The sequence below is a fragment of the Ursus maritimus genome, unplaced genomic scaffold (assembly GCF_017311325.1).
Source record: "Ursus maritimus isolate PB19 unplaced genomic scaffold, ASM1731132v1 scaffold_5, whole genome shotgun sequence".
Lineage (NCBI taxonomy): Eukaryota > Metazoa > Chordata > Mammalia > Carnivora > Ursidae > Ursus > Ursus maritimus.
The window spans coordinates 45,886,139-45,911,600 of record NW_024426663.1 but is presented as its reverse complement, the minus strand read 5'-3'; the positions used below and the strand labels follow the sequence as shown (position 1 = coordinate 45,911,600).

Genomic DNA, 25,462 nt, shown 5'->3' with positions numbered 1-25,462 from the left:
TGCAGAAACAAGTTTAAGATCATTGATACAGTTGGCTGGCATTGAAACAAAAGTAGTTTCATATGACTCAACATATGTATCATGTGACATATTGCATACATACTTGGAGGCAATGTAGAAAAATGCTAAGAGCATAGACCCAACCTCCAGAGTTTGAATCCCGGCACTGCCACTTACCTGTGAGCGATGTGACCTGGGGGGAGTTGCTTAACTTCTCTATTCCTATTCTTCACTTGTCAAATGGGATAAGAATAGTTACCTTCTGGGGTGCTGTGAGAGCTAAATGAGTTAATCCATGTAAGGTGATTAGAGCAATGCCTGCACAGAGTAAGCAGTCAAACCATGCCAATTATTATGAATATTACTTCTTTGACATAGATAGGGCTCTCTGTCTTCTTTGTCCTTAATGAGACCCTTTGCATTACTGAGCAGGCTACAGAGATCTTGTGAGCTGAAACATTTGCTATTTCTCCTGTTTTCTCTTCCGTCCCTTGGGGTTTATTGGCTGAGGCTTTAAGAGTATTTTATAAAGTGCCAGTCATATGTGAGGAGGAAAAAGAGTCTTTTTCTAACATTTTAAAGAGAAAAATAGCTTCAAGCATTCTGCATATACCAGCTGAGAGAACAAGTACTGAAAAGAACTTTCATGCCCTGGGAGTGGAAAAGGGAATTTCATTCTCTGGGGCGGAAGTCTTGCAACAATATTATCTCAAGGGTAAATATGTGGTATGTGGCCACAGTCAGACCTTTCTTAATAACTGGATTTGTGATGCAGCACATGTTGTGTTTCTTTGAATCTCAGCATCACTGTGTCCCTTGGGGTGCTTCTTCTGACCCGTGAATGCCATTTCACAGTTGGTATCTCTACTGGATCTGGGGTAGCTGTGGGGTGGGGAGTGGGGGCGCTGGGAAATGGAATTTGCTATTTTAAGAAGCACGTCTGTGTTGAACTTCAGTAATGATGCCTCTCTAGAATGTATTTTCATAGAATGATCTTCTTTTAATAATACTAATTCTTAAAAAGTAAGATCTCAATCTTCAATGCATACGGCTTTGAGGATATGTGCAAAGAATGGATCAATTGAATGATTTAGCAACCATGTTCAATGGGTTTTCTCATCCATTGGAGTCTTGTGGAAATCTCCTTGATGTTAAAATATTGTGTTGATAAGTTCTTTGGCAACTAGACAGGTATAAATTTTAAACGAATTTTGCGAAGGACTGTACTAGCCTAGTTGGTCTTTCGAAATTGCAAAGTAGGACAAGTGCTGTTATGTCAACCACCCTTCCACCTACCTCCCTAACTTTCTTCTGGGTCAAATATATCACTCTACCTACCTCTTTTACTTCCCAGAAATGACAGGTTTCCACATCATGTATTTGCCATTTTAACTAGGGACTCTGGAAGTGAGGAACAGGTGAGGAGGCAGAGTTTGTTAGGGAGGAGAAGACATGACAACTGTTTTCAAATACTAGAAAAACTGGAAGAGGATTTAGACTTGCTTTCTTAGATGCACAGGGAGAACTAGTCCTAATGGGTAGCAATTGAACTAATTAAGACTTTGAAAGACTAGAGCTTTACAGAACTAAGAGAGATTATCTTGTGAGCTAGCGTGCTTCTCATCACTGCCCACGTTTAAGTGGGTTCTGACCAAACATAGCTTGGAATCCTGGATTAGATACCTGTGTTGAGTAGAAGCTTGACCTCTAAGGTTCCTTTCACGACTGATGTTCTATGTGTCTTTCTCACATCTGTGGAGAACCAAATAACAAATAACCTATTATTGATGAATAATGACTACTGGGCTGGGAGGGATTTGGAGAAGGAGGTCTTCCTTGGGTCCTCTAAAAGGCATCCTCTGAGTGGCCCTCTACTGTGGCCACTTATAAAAATGCTCCTAGTGCCTTGATCCACTGAAAACAGTTGAAAATAACAAACGTAGTTTGAGTGGCTGGGCCATTGTCAAAGATGGAACCCTGTAGTCCCTTAGCTTTGCACTGCTCCCAAAGCCCCGTTGCAGACACATTCCGTCAGCTGGGCTTCCACAGATGTTCTTGCTGTCTTGACTCTGCTTTCTCCTTCTTTATCAGTAATTCATTCCCAGATTGGACATGATCTCTTATTTTTCTTTACTTACTTTTCTTATTTTTTCTTTAAAATTGCTCTGACCCTGAAAATGTCCATATTTGCTTTCTGTCCACAGTCACAGACTGACAGAAAGTTCCTGAATAGCTGTCTCATGTGTTTCTAAAGATGCCTGAAAAAATTGAAATGGAATTGTGGAAGACTTCCTGCCATGGTTTCGCTGCTACTTTTTTTTTTTTTTTGGTAACTATTTTTATTTTTTATTTTTATTTAAATTCAATGAGTCAACATATAGTACATACTTAGTTTCAGATGTAGTGTTCAATAATTCATCAGCTGGTATAACACCCAATGCTCATCACATCACATGCTCTCCTTAATGCCCATCACCCAGTTACCCCATCCCCCCACCTACTTCCCCTCCGGCAACCCTCAGTTTGTTTCCTATAGTTAAGAGTCTCTCATGGTTTTTCTCCCTCTCTAATGACTTCCCATTCACTTTTCCTTCCCTTCCCCTATGATCCTCTATGCTGTTTCTTATATTCCACATATGAGTGAAACCATATGATAACTACTTTACAAAAGGCAGAGAATAAAACCAAACCTAGTGAATAAATCACTCTTTATATGATTGCACTAGAATTTTGGCAGTATGGCTTTGCCTTTATTACAGGAAAAAAAATCTCTAACATTAGATAGTAGAAGCTAGAGTACTGATGAATATATTGTAGATACTTGATAACTATGTTTATTGACTTAATCGGCATATTCTTTTCCAATTGACAAATTGAAGAGAGTAGATATATGAACTGAAGTCTCATTTTTCATAATTTTTTGTAAGAGAGTTAGGAAAAGTGGTGGAAGAAGGTATATTCTGCTCCTTTAAACAATTTTATAAGGCATATCACTAGGATTTTAAGTAGAGTTGAAGTAAATGAACGGCTTCCATCAGCTGTCACATATTATGGATATATGGTTAAAGTAAGGCTGGTTTAAACCATATTTATCAGAACTTTGAGTATGTAATATTGTGGGGTCTAAAAGAGTGACAACAGAAATTACTTCTCAGTAACTAACAGATTTGATTTCTCAGTTAAATCTGAATCTCATCAAGAATCTTCTGTTTGCACAATGAGCATATTAGCCAAGTGTGTTATTGTGAACCACTCTGGGTTCAGCTCTATTTTGTAAAATGAAGGGTTGACTATATTCCTAGATCTCAACACTGGCTATGCATTAGAATCACCTTGGGAGCTAAAAAACAAAAACAAACCAAAAACAACTGATGCCCAAATATTATCCCCAGATATTTTGATTCATTTGATGTCATTTTATATGTTATTTTATTTACAATACTTTATTGATTATAAAAATTACAAAAATACAGATAAAAAGAACACATATTCTTAAAGATAATCACTGTTAAGATGTTGATGTGTTGTATGTACTTGACTTATGTGGCACCATGGGCTTCCTGAACACCTACTTCCTTCCGGGAGACTCTGTTCCTCTACCTGCCTATTTAAAGTAGTGAGGGAGTATGGAGAAATGCTAGCAGAAGCTGAAGCCTGGAAGCCTGAAGGATCTGGCTGCTTCAGAATGAGCAATTGTGAACCTCTGCCCTTTCCATCTTACCCTTCAGAATCTGAACTGTTTCATAACCCCTGTTCTGCACTCAAAATGGACGGGACTGAAAATGAGTGGTAACCCAACTCACAGGCTGTATAAATGAGAAGGCAAGTTCCTGAGGAGCAGGTCAAGGGTGATATTAAGATATCTAACAACTGGTTTATCAGAGCCTCCATCAGAATGGAGGCAGGCCTAATAGCTGGAATGGGATCTGTAACTTTTTAGCTGCTAAATTGTGCCTAATGTATATGTGTTCCTGGGGAATGATTGGTATAGGAAGATGGGAGGTCTCTATTGATCTGAGGGTATAGAGATATTTTAATATTGTAATAATCAGTGACTAACCGTTCTGAGCATAGTGCTGGAATTATACATATCTGTTTATTTTTCACAAAAATAAGATCATGCTGCACATGTAATTTTTATTTTTGCCCTTTTTCACTTAATATTTGATCACAAATGTCTTCCCATGTCACAAGGTAAGATTTTAAAATGTTATTTATAAAATGTGACATAAAATCCCATTGACTGAACTTAACACAACTGATTTGATCACTTTCTTATTATAGGACATTTAAATGTTTTCTCTCTTTTTGAAGAATCATAAATTTTGTGGCTATTCCAAATAATGCTATAATATTCTTGCACATATATCTTTTCCCACATCTTTGACTATTTCATGTGGACATATTTCTAGAAGTGAACATGGGAGTCAATGCATTTGACTTTTTGTCAAATTGGCCTCCAGAAAGTTAAATCAACATACCCTCCCCAAGCAGGGCTTGAGAGCACACACTTCATCTTTCTTAGATACTGCATATTATTATTTTTTTAATTAATGTTGATGTGAAAGAAAAAAATAGTATATAATTTTTAATGGCCATTTCTTTTATTCTTCCTGAGAGAAAAGTTTTTCCATCTGTTTATGGCCATTTTATGAATTATTTATTGATGTCCTTTTATCTCATGATTTCAAGGCATTTATCTTTACCTAATTGATTTGAAATACCTTTATATACAGTAAGGACACCAGTTTTTCACCTGTTACCCATGCTGCAGTTATTTTCATTCATTGCTACTTAAGTTTTCAGGTGTTTTGTTGGTTTTTGAAAAATACATCTTCAAAATTTATGGATATTGCATTTACAAAATTTATTGCATTGCTCTTATGATTAGAGAAGTCAAAATTTGTGGGACCTTAGGATTACTTATATGTTAATATTTAACTATAATTAATATGGACTTTCTAAACTACGTTTTTATATGCTGCAATTTTTTTCCAAATAGCCAATTATTGGATAATTTTCCCTTTCCTTGTTAATTTGTAATGGCAACCTTATCATATACTAAATCATTATTAACTCCCTACAGGAGGCTCTTCCTACCTCCTGTTCACTGAAGCTGTGGCTTGGCAAGCAGGAGCCCAGAACTGCCCTCTTGGCAGTGGTGCACACATGAACTTGGGGATATAGCCAAAGTGCACCTCAGGCACATTCCATAGAGTCTTGTGGTCAGTCCACAGTCAAGGTTCTGAGCTTTTTTGTGTTTCCAGCAGAGTTTTGAATTCTATAATTTTTGGTAGCATATTTGAAGGAATTAAAACACTTAGAACAACCCTAGAGTTAGTAAAAACTATGATACAGTCATTTCTACAGGATAACAAGGTCTCCCAGTCGCAGTGACAGTATCCACTGTTACTGCACCCTTCATGTCTCTGTCACTGTCTGAAGAACAGTCATCATGATGGTTAACAGTTACATCATGCTTATTATGTACCAGGCACTGTACTAAACCCTTTCTGTAAATCAATTCATTCAATTTTTACCTTATGAAGTAGGTACTACAAATTATCTCCATTTTATGGATGGGGAAACTGAGGCACAGGGCAGGAAAATGACTTACTCAAAATCACATAGGTAGTAACCGGTGTAACTCAGAAAAGGCCTCAGGCTGTCAGGCCTCAGATTCTACCCTCTGACCCATGTGATGAGGGAACAGAAGACAAGCTGAAGATAAAGCAGAAACTGACACCCTGCAACCCCCGCCCCCCACCATGGGATGTACGTGACATTCCTCAGGCACTCCTGGCTGCCCTAAAGATAAGGAATGGAAAAACTAATGGTTAACTAACAGAGATCACAGTCCTGCAAGACCTGAGTCTCCCTCAGTTTACACATGTCCTAGTGATTTACAAGGAAGAAGCTTTCTTATCAATAGCCTAACTTCCAGAGACCCATAATTCAGTTTCCTGGAGCCCTAACATTACCATCCCCTCCATAAAATTGAGGGAGGCCGAGGCAGAAGGAAATGTAAATAAAATGGAATTTCTTTTAAACCTGAAGCCCACTGACAAGGACTTGTGATCATTCCTCCCGGAGACTCCCAACTGTCTTCATGTTAGCGCCTCATTAGAGGGAGGGACAGCTTTGGCTTGACAATAGCAAGGCCTCCAATATCCTGCAAGTCTTTAACATATGAAAGTACTTTCTCAACCTCCCTTTTTTTCCCTTACCTTCCCCCAACCCCATGGTATATAATCAGCCACCTCTCACAACCCCGGGGCAGCAGTTCTTTCTCCCCACGGGTCCTGTCCACGTGCTTTAGTAAACCACCAATTTTGCACCAAAGACGCCTCAAGAATTCTTTCTTGGTCGTCGGCTCCGGACTCCACCCCACTGAACCTCACCTATATTCTACGACCTCATCACATGTGCACTATAGTATAGAACTGTCTTTTCACTCAGGAGGCAAAGCTCTCACATACTCCAGTGAACTTGTGACCTTCCATTAGTGCTAGATGGTCATTCTACATTCCATTCTTTCTAACAGAGCCTGTGCCTGGCTCTCCACTCTGCTGCACAAGCTGCGTGGCCCAGCATTCTGCCTGACAGACATCACTGTCCTGGAGTTTAAACTCATTTGTAGCAAAAAGAAAATTCACACATTAACTGAAAATTGGAAACGTATCTATGAAGAGTTGGTTGAACACCAGGGAGAGAACTATAGTGGTAACAGCATAAAGATTCTAAAGTGAGGTTGACTGAATTCTTTCGTTTGTTAAAATGTCAAATGACCAGGAACAAATAATTCTCAAACTGAAGCACAGAAAAAAGGTAAAATTTTGCTAATTTCTTTTATTTTTAAATATTTTCTTTCTAAATAATCTCTACACCCAACATGGGGCTTGAACTCACAACCCCAAGACCAAGAGTTGGATGCCCTACCAACTGAGCCAGCCAGGCACCCCCTGGAATTCATCTTCTAAGGCCCACAAAACTGGTAAAACACACACACACACACACACACACACACACACACACACACACAGAGGCACCTACAGAAGAATTCAATTTGTGAGCACAGAATTCTAAGTTTTAAATTAAATTCTACCAGAGAAAATTCAGTTGAATATTGAAAGAATAAAACAGCGTAATCAAACAGTTTATCATTTATAAAGATGTTTTTGATGAGGGAGCAGAAGGTTAGCTGAAGACAAAGCATAAGCTGACACCCTACAACCACTGCCACCTTTCCTGGGGTGGGACAGGTGTGACTTTCTTCCAGAGATCTCCCAACTATCTTAATGTTAATACCTTGCTAGAGGGGAAAACAACTTAATTTGACAATGGCAAGGCCTTCTGTATCTTGTAGGTATCCTGTAAGTCGGTCCTCTTTAGCATATGAAAGTTCTTTTGAAACCTCCCCTTTCCTTACTTCCCCCAGCTCCTAAGTACTTAATCACCACTCCTCAAGACCTTGGTGCAGCCCCTTTTTCTGCCTGTCCTTTCCCTGTGCTTTAATAAAACCATCATTTTGCACCAAAGACGTCTCAGGAATTCTTTCTTGGTCGTGGGCTCCGGACCTCACCCCACCGAACCTCACCTATATTCCAAAACCACATCATTCTGATTTCTTGACATCTATTCATAAAATATATTACAGCACTAGAAAAAAGGGGAAATACAGGATAACGTGAGTAAGGAATCTTAAAAAAAAATGCTTAACAGCTAAAAGCTTACATTCTAAGTATGGTTAAGTGCATTTATTTCTAATCAATTCCAAATATATTTAATAATAAAACAATAAAGAAGACAAACTTAATGTAATGCAGTAAGTATGAAGCAAAAAAAAAAAAAGAGAGATAATAATCACAAAGGGAGAGCAAAATTATCATAGTTTTAATAATAGCTGACTTTTACAGATGACTCCTGTTCCATGTACTGTCCCAACAGTATCATTTGAATTAGGCTATTTATTTTATTTTATGAAGTAGGTAGTATCTTTATCCCAGCTTATAGATGAGGATATTGAAGCATGGAGAAGTTTAATTATTTCCCCATAGTTGTACAGCTATTAAGTGGTAGAACAGGACTTAAGAACACTCCACCTGGTTTCATCTTTTGCACAAGGATGGCACAAGAGAATTAATGACAAAACTATTAGAAGTGATGAGATCTGATTAAGTTAGCAGATTTTAAAATAAATATAAAACTAGATAGTTCTCTGTAATAAATAATATAAGCAGGAAAACCAGTCCTAACACAGAAAATAACTCATTACAATGAAAATATAAAATCAAAATGAAATATACTATGGAAATAAAAATAAAAAAAATATTTAAAATCTAATTGAGGAAAACTACAGAATTTTGTTGAGTGATATAACAGAAGAGTTGAATTGATGGAGATATATGCCATATTCCCAGAAAGGATAAACTAAATAAGATAATAAATTCTATTTATTATACAGATTCATTTGTAAGTTTAATTCATTTGTAAGTTTAATGTCATTTCAATAAAAGTTTCAATAGTTTTCTGGGGGATCGGGTTCAGGAAATTGATACTACTTTTAATTTGTAAAAACAAATGGATAACTTTATGCTTTAAAGAAGAAAAAAGAATATATCTAACTATTTGCTTATTTATACATAGAATCTCTCTAGAAGAATACACTGGAAACTGCTTACATTGTTTTGCTTCCAGGGAGGGGAACTGGATGGCTAGGGTGGGAGATTCTTCATTGGATATTGTTTTATACCTTAATATTAATGTAGTATCTTCCAAAAGCAAAAATAAACAAACAAAAAAAGGAAACAAAAAATGAGTAAGAATATACAATACAACTGAAACAAAAAGAGTACCGAGGGAGTTTTCCTCTATCAAATAGAAAACATGGTAAAACTACTAAATTTTAAAAAATGAGATTCTGCCTCAAAACCAGAGAGTAGAGAGCCCAGAAACCTGCCCGGCACCAGCATGGACAGTGAAAGCTAACAGGTAGACTCGCTTTTGAGCAAAGGGATGAGTTTTATCTGGAAGGAGACAGAACACCTGTAACAGAGGACAGGCAAATTAGAAGTAGCCTAAGCTGTGTGAGCTTTCCTGGAGAATTCATTTCCTTCTGATATGGGTTTCCTGCCCAGGAAAATTCTGCCCCTTCCAATTTCCACAAAAAACAGTGGTGCTATGCCATGTATTCATTACCGAGGAGGAGTCAGCTTAAAGGGTAAGATGTTCTCTTGACCTGGGAAGACCAGTTGTCCATGTGATCTTATGTGAATCATTATAAGAATCACTGGCACTCACTGAGTAATTACTCTGGGCCATGCCTAGTTCCAACTGCTTTGTATGTATTCATTAAATCTTTAGAACAATCCTTGTTACAACAATCTTTAGAACAATCCCATAACCACCACTAGTACTCACTGAATGATTACTATGAGCCAGGCATGGTTGTAGGGGCTTTGTATGTATTCATTAATTCAATCTAGATAAGCAATCCTTTTTAGTAGCTTCATCCTAGTTTGCAAGGTAGGAAAGTGAGCTGTAGATATGTTAAACAGCTGGGTCACACAGTAAGTGGTGGCACTGGCCTTGACCTGTTCAGTTTGGCTCCAGGGGCCATTACAGCATTACACGGTATCCCCATCAATACCTCTATGTTTCAGTCTTCACATATAAAAAGTGAGGGAGTTGGATTATACACTGAGGTTCCTTCCAATTCCAAAACATGACTGTTCTAAGTCAAAACACTTCCGGAATCCATCCTGAAATTGATTTCTGCTCTGGCTACCTGAAACCAGATGCCTGTGAGCCCATTTGACCCCACTCTATATTCAGTGGTCATGCTAAGTCAGCCAACTTGCAGCCAAAACTCTAGAACACCATTTTTTAATAGCACTAAGTAATCAGAAGGATAAAAGTGTCGATTCAGGTGAATTTCAGGTGTCCCTCTCACAGTTCATAAAAATAAGTTAGGGGAGACTGGGTGGCACAGTCGTTAAGCGTCTGCCTTTGGCTCAGGGCGTGATCCCGGCGTTCTGGGATCGAGCCCCACATCAGGCTTCTCCGCTGGGAGCCTGCTTCTTCCTCTCCCACTCCCCCTTCTTGTGTTCCCTCTTTCACTGGCTGTCTCTCTCTGTTAAATAAATAAAATCTTTAAAAAAAAATAAGTTAAAAAACAAACAAAACAGTAGACCATGTTCTGATTCACTATGGTGAGTTAAAGAACAAAGAAATGGTCTCAAGATTATTCACAATCAAACCACAGGTATCAATGTATAATAATTCTTTTTTTCTTTCTATCAAATGCTGTTTATGTGTGACCTTGTTTGCAGGGTTGGGCTTCCTGAAATGTCTTTTGGAGAAACATGAACAGGTTGCTGCACAGAACAAATGTGCTGAGTAGGAATATGATAAAGGACCTGGCTTCTGAAGTTTCTGTGATGGAACCCAAGCCTTGACCTTGCAAATACCCAGCTTCTCTCACATCAGCTCCACAGGTCACATTCCAGTGTACCCAACATCTCCTAGGATGCTGGTGCCCTTCTCTGCTCCCAAGGCAGCCTGCCATGGAGACTGGATCCACTGCTACCCTGGAAGAGGTCAGGCTGTCACAATGAGTAGAACCCACTGGGCAGAGCTCATTGCAACTGGACATTGAGTGTGGGGTGGACACTTCAGGGCTGTCAGCTCCTGCCAGTCCCACTTGAGGTGCCACTACCTTTCTTCTTCTTCTTGTACTAGGAGTCATGAAGTGGTGGATGGGGTGGGCTATCAGAAACCACAAAGTCTAACTTTCTGGTGAAGGGGAGTGTGAGGAGGGCTTGGGTTTCAGAAGCTGGAGTTAAAATGGCAGCTTTGCCTTGTCCTTTGTGGCACTGGGCAAGTTGTGTAACCTCAGACAACCAAAGATGGGACATATCTCATAGGCTGTGTGGTTCAAGTAGCAAAGCAGGAATAAAGAGTTTAGCACAGCACCTAGCATGTGGGAGCTGTTTAATAAACCAGTTATTGCTCTTCTTCTGATTAATGATGCTGGTTAATATTCTTGGCCTGATCTCCTTTACCTCCCTTTGGAAGCTACTTCCCAGCCCCAGTATGGAGGGTGAGTTACTATGAGTCCATCTTGGTGGCTGAGAAGCGGAGGACAGGGTGGGCTCATAGACTGAACAACAGAGCCATTTGCTAGCTATATAACACTCCTATTGTTAGAATGCAACACTTTTAATACTGAAATCCTTGTTGTATTGCTTGACTGTTTTAAAGAAGGTGGTATTAATTTTACAACAGGAAAAAAATCCTAGTATACTAAAAAAAACATTGTAAGAACTGGTTGATATGTAGTAGTGCAACACCTGTCACTTCAAATTACCATTTAAAAAGATTTAAATGATATTGTGATAACCTGAGATGGAGACAGCTCCCCGTGGTACTTTGGCTGGGAATGCATCGTCTAAATCTAGTCATGAGGGAATCTCAGACAAACCCAGAAAGAGGAAATGTATTAATACTCAGGAATGTATTTAATACTCAGTATTAAAAAAGAGAGAGAGACTGTAGTTTCAAAATGTCAATGTCATGAAAGACAAAGCAAGTGTGCAGAAATGTTCCAGAAAAATGGAGACTAAAGACACACAACTAAATGTAATAGCTAATCCTAGGCTGGATAAAGTACTGGAGGAAATACTATGAAAGATGTTACTGGCTCACTAGAAAAAATCGGAATGGAGACAGATTAGATAAAAGTATACACACACATATGCATATATATACATAGAGAGAGGCAGAGACAGGAAAATATGGGACAGAGAGAGACGGAAAAGAAAGCCAACAATAAAGCAAATGGGGCAAAATGTTAACATTAGGTGAATCTGTATAAAAAACACAAGTGTTCTTTATATTATTTTTACAACATTTCCTTAAGTTTGAAATTATTTTCAAACAAAAAGTTAAAAAAGGATTAGAATGCTATTAAATATTGTACATGTATATTTTAAAATTCTGAGGAACATTTAGAAATAGAAATATCTCCTGTGTAAAACGGATAGTCTTCCCTTTTCCTCCTCCCTAACAGACCCAATAAAACAAGACCATCGATGAGCAAGTGACATTTTTAAGTTTTATAAAGAGAAAACAAATTAAGGGCGCTTATTAAGCACACAAATGTATTTATTAATTGAAAGCTAATAAGTGTTAGGTAAAACCACTGTGATTTTAAGAGATAAATCAGAAAAGCTGAGATGGAGATCATTCTTCTACAAGTGGCTTCTCAGAATCAGCTAACACTCTGCACTGACTGACCGACAGCCTTCCTGATTGAAGTGCTAAGCATGACTCCTGGTTGGATGTGGTCTTTCTGCAAGATGGTGTATATCTGTACACATCACCTACACCAATCTTGCATGTACATGCCTCTAGACCCTCACCTTCTCACCTCGTCTCGGGTGAGGAAGACAGGTGAGATGTTTGTTTCATAAGTGTTTGGTAATAAAAATAGCTACATGTGTAGCAATTTTTCTTTCAGATTCCATATCAAATATCCTTGCATCCAAATGGTTGCATCAAAGAGAAAAAACATGAATATCAATTACTCAACACAGTTAATAATTGCTAAAGAAATGTGGAGTTAATGAATAGAGATGGCAGGAAAAGCTCAGTGTGACCACCTAGCTGACTTCTGAATAAGGCGCTGAATAGAGGATTTGCCTTCTGAAGTTGATCCAGCTAAGTTGTGGGACATAACATCAGGGTTGATGCAGACCTAAGGGACCCGGTGTACCTCCATTCCCTCGGGCTACCACTCCTGGATCCTCCTTGGGATGCATCCTAGGGCAAGAGGCCTCATTCTCCAGGACAGTAGGGCTGTCCTCTGGAGGAGAATAGTGACAATGACACCACTCTCCTAATCCCCAACCTGCTGAATCACTTGCATTTTCATGGCTCTCTAAGACTGTGGATGGTAATTGTTTGGATACAATTAGTCAAGGGCTTCTCTCCTACTAGGCTGACAAGAGGAGCCAGGAGTGGACTGGTTTGTCACAACCTCTCCCAGAAGCTGGTTGATGGGAAGGATGTTCCTATGCCAAACAGACAGCAAGGAAGCAAGTAAGGGCAAGGGGCAGGCTTGCAGCAAACTTGTTTGACTAAACTTGGTCTGAAGTAGGCAACAATACCAGAAAAAGAATTCTCTCATCTCTCCTTTTCACTCTGCTCCTCTTCCTTCACCAAAAGAGGGAGAAGGCAAAGCATTTTCCAAAGGCCACAGATATTCTGCTTCTAAACCTGTGGATTGGTGATTTACCAGCTAATCTTCCTTGATCTGGACCATCAATCTGAAAATTAATCACAGCGTTCTCCTCAGTGTTCCTGGGTTTCATTCTAGGCACCCATTCTAGGTGTTTGAACCTAAAATCATCATGTAAGCCCAGATCATTCTCTCTCTGTCTTCTTTGCCTGACTTTTCTCTGCTCTCTTCCCAAACCTCTTTGAAAATTTGCTTATTCTTCCTTTGGAGGCATCTGTACGTCACACAGAATTTTCACTTTTGCTTTTTCAGCAAAGTGCAAATCTGTGAACTCTAAATTCTTTTTGTTTAGCATTCCCATTTTGGATGAAAAGTTGGGAATTAAAACCATCACATCTGTGTGTGGGAGCTTTAAAAATCCACAACACAATGGAAGAACAGCTTGATTGTGAAAATACAGCTTCATTAATTTGAATTTTCATTAATCTCTACTTCTTCATTAAAATGTACGGTCGATGAAGGAAGAGTACTGTCTAGATCAAACGTGGGTTTTGAAGTCAAGCAGATTTATGCTTGAATCTCAGTGTTGCCGTTTTGTCTGTCGTAACCTTGAGTCAGTCATAACCTTTTAAAATTCCCTCATTGGCAAAAGGGGGGAAAACAATAGTGGGGCAGATACGAGGATTAAATGAGCTGGTCTGCGTCCATGTGGCACAGAGCCTGGCTCTGCTAAGTGCTCAATTAACATTTGTTCTTATCAAATGTATTCTATGTAAAGTACCTGTAGAGTGTGCACCAAATAGCTGCCTTTTCCGTCTTCTCTGCCAAATGCCAAATTGCCCTCCAGTTTCATTAAGAATGGATTTTTACCAAAACCCCAGTCACGATATTTTCTGACAAGGGACTTGAAATTTGATATCTTTCCATGCCAGGTAGCAGGCTGAATGGTGGCCCTGAAGATACATCCATGCCCTCCCTAATCTCCGGAACCTGTTCACTTTACTGTATATGTCAAAAAGGTGGATATTACCTCGTATGTCAAAAGATGTGATCAAGTTAAGAATGTTGAGAGTAGAAGTTTATCCTGGATTATGTGGGTGGCACTAAATGTAATCCATGTACTGTTACTATGACAGAGAGGCAGAGCGTTCTAAGGTAAGAGACACACGCAGAGGACAGGGCCACATGCAGATGGGGCACAGGCTGGAGTGGAGGCCACAAGCAGTCAGAAGCTGGAAAAGGCAAGGCAGGATTCTTCCCTAGAGAGTCCAGAAGGAGCAGGTACCGACATTTCAATTTCATACGTCCGGCCTCCAGAACTGTGAGACAATGCATTTCGGTTGTTTTAAGCCACCCAACCTAAGGTACTTTGTCATGAAGCCCTAGGACACTACTGCAGTGATTGAATCTGCTCTGGAAGGCCTGGCCCTTCTCTTACTGTCTTAACACCTCTACCAGTGAAAAGGCCGTGCGGTGGGCCCCAGCCCCCTCAGGTACCCACAAACACACTCAGGTGCTTATCAAACACGTTACCTCCCAGACCCTGGGCAGGGCTGGGAGTAGGCAAGACCCTTGGGACCACCTGTCCAGCTCCCATTCTCTCTCTGAGGCCTCATGTTCCTCCTTCAGACATCACAAACCTTTTCTTTCCACAATTAGAGACAGAGCTTAAGATGCAAATATCTTCAGTTATATAACATCTCCACTGCAGTAGGAACCTTTGTGTTCTGTAGTAAATGATTTTACTACAGATCCTTCCCTGCATGTGGGCTTTGAGAGGGAAGACAGCCAGGAAGAGCACATGGGACCAGAAGCGATGTTGCTATGGTGAAAGCAAAAAGCACAAAGCAGGAGCGGAAAGCTCTGAAGACCCAGGCTTCCTGCGTCACAATTTCATGAAGCAAGCCAGAAACACAGCTCTAATCCCTTTGGCCAGTCAGATAACCGGATCTTTAAGCCTCCCAGCAGCCCTGCCCCTGCACATTTTTCAGACACAGAGATCAGTTTGCCCAGGTGCATGCCAGTGGGAAGAAAACTGAGACAGAACATGAGCAACTGCTGTCCATCCCTACGCCCCTAGCATAAAGATGCCTCGTTACTTCTACCAAAAAGAAATACAGAAAAATGCCATTAGAGGGATTCAGACTTTGCACATCCACATCACTTGAGCCCTGCAGGCCATTCTGTGTCATATTTTTCAAGTGCACAGTGCTAACCATTCTCTGGAAACCCATAAACCAGAGCAGCTTGAGCCCTACCACCACCCCATAGTAGCTATTGGGGCCAGAGACCACCCATAAAAAGAAATTTCTCATTGTTCTGTTGTCTGGATAGTGAACACCTGGGTCTCAGTCCCCTCTATTACTCATTAGCTGGCAGTTTTAGTACAAACAAGGCCCGCCTTTTAATCTATTTGTGCTTCACTCTTCCCGTTGGAGATGTTAGGGGGATGGGTTGGATGACTGGTTCTCAATTTTGTTGTACATGAGATCTTCTTGGGGAGCTTTTGGTAGGCCACACCCCACACCAGTTAAACTGGAGATCAGGGCATTGGCATTTTCAAAACCCGTCCACATGATTCTTATGTGCAGCTAAGTTTGAGAACCAGTGCATTATATGACTTCTAAGATCCTTCCAGATAGCATGTCTTTCCTCAACATCTGCATCTACTAGAATTTTGATTTTCTAAATATTCAGAATTCATGGAAAGCCCTCAAAGAAAGCCCACATTCAACCTTTAGAGAGAAAGTCACTTTGTCATGGTTTGCCCAACAACACCATATTGGTATTTAAAATCTATATAATGGTCTAAACCATTATGGGCCTTCATGCTTTTAAGAGGGTGGAAGGGCTAATGTGGTAACAGAACTATTACGGTATCATTTAATTTATTATTCTAGGGGATTGCTCTGAATGGTACCCCGGAGTTCTGAAAAAAAAATTAAAGTTTTCTAGTCAACTAGTATTAACCAAACTCTCATTTGTTCTGAGGACTGCTAAATTCAAGCTGGAGATAGAGAAGTGAAAACCTTTCACATTTGAGGAACTCACAGTCCAAGGTAGTAACAGTTATAATAGCTATAATAATAACAAAAGCAGCCACAATTTTAAGGTACTTACAGCACATTAGGCAATGTGACTGGTGCTTTTTACAAATTATTTTATCCTCTTACAAGAACCTTGCTAGGCCAGCATTATATCCTACATTTTACTGCTGAGGAAAATAAGGCCCAGAGAGGTTAGGTAACTTGCAAAGGTCACACAGCTAAGAATCGATCTGCCATTCCAACCTATGCTATTTCCACCATACCACAACACCTCTAGAAAGAAAAGATTGAGGGAGAAGGTTAACTTCGATGAGGGAGAGTCAGGACTGGGGTGGAAGAAATGCTGTGAATTGCTCATATGAAAGGTGCTATATGAAAATAAATATTACGAGTTAATATGTTAACTAGTTAACTATGTTTTGGGCTCAGTCCTGTGAGGAGACACAACCCTGGAACAGATGAATTCATTATGAAGGGCCAGTTCTTCACAGCCAGTTCCAGCTTCCTCAAATTAGTCTTACAAAATAAACCCACTGTGCTCCTCTTTGGATTGCACAGCTCAGCAATGTCATTTTTTAGCCAGTATTACGTCTTTCGATTTAGGCATATTTTCACTTTTACTGATTGTCTTCAGTAATACAAGACACACACAAGGGAGAGGATGGTGGTGGGCACAGCCATACCAGTCACTTTCTCTATGGTGTTCATCATCCAGTGCAGTGTGGACCAGCACATTCTGAGGGTGCATACACACACAATTCAAAATGAGTGAAGAAGTGGAGATCAATCTGTGTGTGTGTGTCTTTGTGTATATACCTGTACATAGTTACTCAGAGATCTAAATGTAAATCTAACATTTGAGAAAGCACTGAGCTAAAATAATTCACCCATGAAACCAGATGTAACGTGAAGGATAGTAAACACAGTATGGCCTAAAGCAGGAAAAGGGAAAAAGAAAGAAGCAATGAAGCTTTTCTTAATGAAGCTTTCACAAATCAACATTTTCATGTTGTAGCCAAACAAGTAAATGACCAAAGAACTTTAGGATCCTGAAGAATACTCACAAGTGACACAAAGTGGTTTAGATATCAGATATTTTAAAAAATATTCTAGAAAACAAAACCTATGGCTTTTACAGAGTGGAAATTTCCTGCACATACATAGAAAAGATGCATAATTGCACAAAGGTATTATGCATACATATATGTAAACACTTCATATGTAAAATGTATATATGTAAACTGTATGGCTGAATACATGCTTTTTATGAGGATGGGTTGATTGCACAGCAATCTTTTCATGTGGAAAATGACCTCCACTCTGCAAATTATGAGTAAGAAAGATATATCCTGTCATTACAAATAATAACATTGTGATAAGTCATAACACAACCCCGGATGAGATAACGTATGAACTACAGTGTAAATCTAGGTAACGTCTATTCCTAAAAGGGAATCAAGAAGTATTTATGAAACTGGAGCAATGAGATACTGCGTTAAAAGACTGAAAAGAGATACATGATTTCTTTTTATATTACTTACTATAACATTTTTTGAGAAGATTTGAAAAAATCAAATGAGAATAAAGATGATTGTATCTGAAATAGCTGATGTGCTCAAAACCCAATTTTTAAAATTTGTAGATTGGAATATTTTAACAAGACAAACAGACCTTAAGCTTATTTTTCCCTTCCAAATGCTTATCAAATAAGAAGTGAACATTTAGAACAGGTTTTCTATGTGAAATCCTCTTTCCATATTACACACACACACACACACACACACACACACACACACTACTCTCTTTCCCCTTAGAATTGCAAAATCTCAACTACTGAACTAAAGATGCGAAGAACTAAAGGATGGATTAAAGCAGCATTTTTACCTTTTTGCTGATCAAACACAGATGGAGTGCTGAAATCCATGGTTGCCTGTCTCATCATTTACCATCAGAATGGCAAAAAGCATCCAGGTTTCTGGAGAGGAAAAAAACACAATCTCACATGTTACAGCCAACACATCAGTCAGATACAGCATCACTCGCCAAGACCTCTGTTTGAGAATTAGATGTGCATTAGAGCTGCAGGTTGTTGTCAAGGCAAATGATGGCAATAGGTAAGTGTAATTCCTGTAATAACTGCCAGAAAAAGAGTTACTTCATATGGCTCCATTCATCAGCTATGCTTGTGGGTAATTATCATACACCTTCCGACCCCCAACAAATAAACAAAAAAGCCCAAATTCTAAAAAACATCATTTGCAGGGGGCCACCTGCCTTGGATCAGAGCCAGGAAAACACTGGAGGTCGCGAAGCTTCAGCAGCTGGAATGTTGCTTTAAACCAAAAGAAATCTCAATGGGTGAGTGAGGATTCACAGGGCCAGACGGAGCATGTGCAAAGCTGCCAATGCAGTTGGATTCAGCTGTGTTCTTGGTGGAGTGAGAGCTGCATTTGGGTCATGTGAGCGGAGAGTGCCATCTCAATGGAATAGGACGTAAATAGTGTAGCAGGAAGCTGCTGGCCATGTGCTGTATAGAGTGATTATCGGCTTTCCTAGCTCATCTGTAGTCTCCCCCTTCAGCTAGCTTCATTCTCCAAATGACAGGCAGGATGACAGGAAGCAAGGGGCATTTGAAAGGTTAGATTTCAAGGCTCAGAGACCCATGACAATGAAATTAAAACAGTCTGCAATCACAAGGGTGTTCGGTGCAGTATTATCTGTGGTGGAAAAAAACAGAAAATACCAGAATGTACATCGCTTGAGCAACAGTTGAATAAAAGATAGTAAATTCATACTCTAGATTAAAAAATGTGAGGTAAATCTATATTCACCTAGTAGGATGTCTCTATTGTTAAATGAAAAAAAAAGTTATATATTTCATTTGTTCACATTTTTATAAAACCAAAAACCACCCACTGTATATGTAAATATATTTATATATGTTCTAAGGAACACCAAGGAAGATGTAGAAAGATACCCACCAAACGTTAATATTGGTTATCTCAGGGGATTGCAATTAAAGTAGTAGATTTCTAACTCTAGCCACCTTTGTATTTTTAGTCTTATTATAACAAATGTCTATTATTTTATATTTGTCATTAAAAATCTGATGTAATAAATTCAAAAAAACTAACAAAGCTTTATACTCAAGATAATTTGATTTTTGGGTAAATCACACAGCCAAACAGCAGGTGCTCCCCTAAATGCTGTTGAAAATGGTAATATTTTCTTTTTAACTTTGTGTGTGCATGCGGAAATGAAAGTGGAAACCACTTTTCTTCATATATGACCATAATTTGTTTTGATATGGACTGATATAATTTATGACATGTGTTCTTTGATAGGTGACCTTCTTTCTTATCTCTTGCTTCTCATATTTTCTCACTGCCTTATCATTTATTTCCATTAAACACATTATCTGGCCTCAACCTTTCCCACATCAGCCCCTCCCCCCCAAAATACCCTGCGTTCTTTTTATTTAAAACATGAGCAGAACCTACTTCTTCTAAATCATTATGCACCATGTGCTACACAGGTAAATCTCTTAAATTTCCCAGTGCTGTTTTTTCACATTAGCCATGAAAGTCAAGGCAAGAAGGCTCAGTGGATTGGCAAATAAAATGACTCATACTAGCACATACTCAGCAAAGGAGAGATGGCTCAAGCTTGCCCAAATGACTGAGGCAAAAGGATTTGGATTAATTTCCTTTTCATCCATTTGCTCATTGATCCATCAATTTCTACAGAAGGATTACCACATTCCAGTCATTTCTATAGGCTCTGATGATGCAGGCATGAGCAAGGTCTCCACACTCAATGAGCTTAACACTCTTGGGTGCAACTTCTGCTTCTGGCCAAGGTGGAGTCATAGGGACTGGATTTACCTACTGTGTAAACAACTAGAAAACTGGGCAAAATATCTGAAACAACAGTTTTCAGATAGCAGGTAGTGATCCCTGGAAGAAGAGAAACAGATGAACTGAGCCTGATGAGTGCCCAGCTGACTGCCTACAGTTTCCAGGCTGAAGCGCAGGGAGTGTATAGTGGGCTCAATGGTGGTCCCCCAGAAGATGCATAGACTATCCTAATCCTCAGAACCTGCAAAAGTGACCTTATCTGGAAAAGGGGTTTTTGCATATGTAATTAAGGATTTTGAGTAGAAATCATCCTAGATTATCTGACTGGGCCATAAATCCAATGACAAGTGTCCTCAGAAGAGCCACACAAAGAGACGGGGAAGTCATGTGAACAGAGATCGGAATGATGCAGCCACAAGCCAGGTACACTTGGAGCCACTAGAAACTGCAAAAGGCAAGAAATAGATTGTCCCCTGGAGACTTCAGAGGGAGTGCAACACATTCGCTGCTTGATTGATTTTAAACTTCTGGTCTCCGGAAGTGTAGGAGAATAATTTCTGTGTTTTCAGCCAAGTTTGTGCTAATTTGTCACAGCAGCTTCAAGAAATTAACACAGAGGAGGTACTCTCAAAATAAATGCAAAGCCTCTATAATTGTTACATATCTGTGCCCATTTATAACATTACCAAAAACCAAATTAAAATATAGGACAATTTCATGTGGGTAAAAGGGCTGTTTGGGGCTCATTTTGAAGAAAGGCAGTCAGAGTGGAAAGGATATGAGTTTGAGCTTGTTTCTCAGGAGCTGTGTGATTGAAGTAAAGCAAGTTACAGAGCTTTCTGAGCCTCAGTGTCTTAATCTGTGGCAAGAAAACTCCACCTCCTAACTTCTCGTGAGAGTTACTATGTTGAGTCTGCTTACTGGACTTCAAACAGAGAGAAAACCTTGCTATGCAACTAACGCCAACGTAAGATAACATTTGGTTGTTTTATCAAGTACATTTTGAAAAAGGCCCTTATTCAGACATATGGGGTGCCTGTGGTTCATTAACTCTTATCTGTAATGTAGGAGGGGAAGAGAGAAGAGGTCTCTGTGATTGCAAAACCTGGCTGCTGGCTTCCCCTGCAGCTCATCTCCCACCACCTTTCTCAACCCTCACATCCAGTCACACTGCTCTCCTTTCTGTTCCACGAACATGCCTCTCCCAACCTCGCAAAACTTTGTCATTCTGTCCCTCCATTTGGAGTGTCTTTCTCCAGTTCAAATATCACCATTTCAGAGAGACTTTCCCTGACCACATTATCTAAAATAGCCCTCCCGTCCTTCACCCCACCAGTCACTTCCTTCTCCGGAATACCACTTACTGGATTTACAATGAGAAATAGCCCTGTCAGGGAGATTGGGCCACCATACTTCTCAGACTACCTGTGGCAAAGAGCCAAGTTTTAAAATTTCCAAAACATCATGGACTGATATATTACTAAAATACAACAAAATTAGTAATATAAAAATAAAAAGTTTACAAAATGCCAACCCCAATTTTTATTAGATTCAGCAGCCATAAAATTATATGTCAATAAAAATAATCAAAACAGGGCCGCCTGAGTGGCTCAGTTGGTTAAGTGTCTGCCTTGGCTCAGGTCATGATCCCAGGGTCCTGGGATTGAGCCCTACGTCCTGCTCCCTGCTCAGCAGGGAGCATGCTTCTCCCTCTGCTGCCTCCCATACTCATGCCGTCTCTCGCTCTCTCTCAAATAAATAAAATCGTAAAAAAATTAATCAAAACAAACAGAATAAAAAAGAATTACAAAAAATGTACACATTGTTCACTGAAAGTACATTTAGTCATTAATATGCTGTGCTGTCCATTACAGTAGCCCCTAGCCATATTACATAGCTATATAAATTTAATTAAAATTAGGGGCGCCTGGGTGGCTCAGTCATTTAGCGGCTCAGGGTGTGATCCCGGAGTCCTGGGATCGAGTCCCACATCGAGCTCCATGCTCTGCTGGGAGCCTGCTTCTTCCTCTCCCACTCCCCCTGCTTGTGTTCCCTCTCTCTCTGGCTGTCTCTCTGTCAAATAAATAAATCTTTTAAAAAAATTAAAATTAAAAATTTATTTCCTTAATTACTATGGCCATTGTGATTGTATTTTGTCATAATTAGAAACTTTTGCTCTTTGAGAAGTTCTTATAAGAAAATGGAAAGACAAACAACAGATAGGGAGAAAATATTTGTAAAATATATTTGATAAAGGACTTGTATCCAGAATACACAGAGAATCCTCAAAACTTAGTAAGAAAAAGCAAACAACCCCATTTTAAAAAGGGCAAAAATTTGAACAGACATGTCACCAAAGAAGAGACATAGATGGCAAATAAGTACATGAAAAGATGCTCAGCATTAATCATTAGAAAACTGTAAATCAAAATCACAACGAAATACCACCACACACCTATTGGAACAGCTTTAAAAAAAGCTAATAATTCACTGCGTGCTGGTAAGGATGGGGGATCTCTGGCAGATTGCAGATGGCCACTGACATCTTGGAATATAGTTCAGCAGTTTCTTAGACAGTTAAACATAAATATGGCCCAGTGATCCAACTCCCAGGCATTCAGTGAAGAAAAATTAAAACACCTATTTTCACAATACATATGAATGTTTATAGCAGCTTTATTATCACTCAAAACTGGAAACAGTCCAAATGTTCATCAACTCGTGAATGAACAAACTGGGGTCCACATGACGATGGAATACTATCAGGAATAAAAAGGACAGAAGTATTGATACGTGCAACACACAGAGGAATCTTAAGTGTATTACACTGAGGGAAAGAAGCCAGACACAAAAGGCTATACACCACATGGCTCCACTTACAAGGCATTCTTGCAAAAAATACAGGGACAGAAGTCAAAGGAATGCTTTCCAGGGGAGGGAAAGGACTACAAAGTATGCAGAGAGAACTTCAGGAGTGACAGAAATACTCTGTATCTCAATCATGGTGATGGTTACATGCTCTGTATTCACTTGTCAAATTCCTATAACCAAACACCTCAAAAGGGTGCTTATGTAAATCATATCTCAATAAAGCTGAAAGAGTCAACAATACAAGTTTTAGCTCTATAATTTAACTAACAATGTTATCCTAAATTTTAAAGCAACTTTGTTAAAAATTAAATTGGAAATACCAAGTTTTAAAAATAAGTAAGTGCTTATATCAGATTTTTATACACTTTTAGATTATAGTTGACAAACTAACGTTAAAATATCACATATTTAACACTATTCTACTGTGCATGACTTTCCGTGCAAGCTTGACAAAACCCAAACAAGTCTACACAATGTTCAAGGAGACAAATCCATCACCACAGGCTTAGAGGTTGGGGCAATGTCAATTACTGTAACCAATTCTAAATGGTTACATTTAGAAGTACTCTCAATTTCTGTACTTACCTTGTCTCCAACTGGTGACGAGCAGTTCCTGGACTGGCACTAGCTATGCCCCAGACTTGGCCTAGGGACGATCTAAATCCCCCTTCCCTTGACCCTTCCATAGCGGGCTTCTTCTCATCATAAGGTTTCAGCTCAGAGGCCTTACTGATCTCCATATTCCACCTAAAGCAGCAGCGGCTTCCCTGTCCCATTCCAGTTGCAATTAATACAATGAGCTCATTTTCCCTTCTTATTAATTGTCACTCTCTGTAATTAAATTGTACTTCCTTAGGTCTTCATTATTTGTCTCTGTGTAGCTGATCCTGTCAGTCCCCAGACTTTTCAATGTGCTTCAGTTTCAACTTTCAAATGCCTTTATCTGTCTGAGGGTATTTTTCTAGAATTCAGAAGGCCACTCTGCCAGCCCTCAGGGTAGGTCAGAAGTTCCAGGGGCTTACTCACACCCTCCCCCAACCAATGGCAGTCCTCAACCAGTGCCTCTCGGGAGATGGTCTATACCCACCAGCTGCGTTGCCTTTGGGTGTAATGATCCTGAGACATGCTGTTTTATGCCATTTCCCTAAGTTTCCCTTTCAGGACTAAGCTCCATTGCCACCTGTGTTAACTGGTTTAAGAACATGCTTTTTATGGATTTCTGGTCCCTCCTTGTATGACCTCCCCCCTTTCCTACTAGTATTTTCCAGTACTTTTTAATCAGCCACTTGCGTTAGAATAATTGTCTCGGGGTCTGCTGCTAAGGAAACTGAAATTAAGACCCTTCTCCACTAGAGGGTAAACTTCATAAGGGCAAGGGCCCTTGTCTGCTTTGTCCATTCTGTGTCCCTACAGTCCAGCGCAGAGCGGGGCACAAAGGAGTTGCCCAATAAATACTTAGTGAACGAAGGACTTCACTGGATACTTTGAGAATAAAGAACATCATTGAATGACTTTCCCTGCCAAAGCTGATAATGTTACATTAAAACCCAATTAACCATAACTCACTGGGGTAATTCCATATTAAGTACTTTCTGGTAAGAACTTGTGATGAAAATTTCCCATATCAACAAGAAATCATCTGTTTGAGAATTTCAGATTTTAATGATATTCTGATTGTGCTGTAAACCAAAGGTGAACTCACAGAAAAATTTTAGGTAGTTCTACATTTTATTCAGGCAAAACCAGAGCTTTCCCTGCAATGAGCACAAGTTAGGGAAATGAGAGCTGTTAACAGGGGCAGCATAGACGGTGCTCAGGACCTTGGGCATCAGGCAGCCTTAGGTTTAAGTCCCCAGTTCAAGCACATTTCTAGTATACTTGTGATACTGAGCAAATCACTTATTCCAGTTACAAATGCAGATAAAAAATACTCATAGTGTTGCTGTCAGCATTGAGACCCAATAATGTATGTAAAATACTATTATGGGGAATTGAGAACCTGCACTGGTTTTAAAGAAATTTATCGAAGTCACTATCTATATTACTAAAAAATGCCTTTAGGTTTGTTTCTGATTATAGAAGAATATGCATAGTCTTTCTTTTCCTGGTTGAGTTAATTAAAACCAGGCCAAAGAAATCAGTTAATAGGTTAATTATTCATAAGACTCATGAGAAAAGTTAATCTCTCAAAATGAACATGGTTATAACTTTAAGTGAACAATTATAGTTCTCTACCACAAACTTGATAAATCCTGTAGTTTCTTGTAACAAATATAAATATTATGAAGTCAAAAGTCCTTGGATCTTTTAAAACAAAACGTTCAATACTTTATCTCTTTCCCCCCTTAGTAAGCAAATTCAACTTTATAATGCCAATATGACATCTAAGTCCAGATTAAACTTAAATTTTATGGAAATTGGCACATAATTTTTTTGAATCTTGTTAT

The 25,462-nt window shown here is 39.3% G+C and overlaps 1 protein-coding gene across 1 annotated transcript in view; it reads right to left on the bottom strand.

The window, feature by feature from the left end:
• Positions 1-25,462, bottom strand: part of ANKRD55 (ankyrin repeat domain 55) — a 286,535-nt gene that overhangs the window by 71,360 nt on the left and 189,713 nt on the right. Inside the window, exon 5 of the mRNA XM_008691404.2 lies at positions 18,172-18,262. Coding sequence (XP_008689626.1) covers positions 18,172-18,229 — 58 coding nt within the window. The 5' untranslated portion in view covers positions 18,230-18,262. The remainder of the gene's footprint in view (positions 1-18,171; positions 18,263-25,462) is intronic.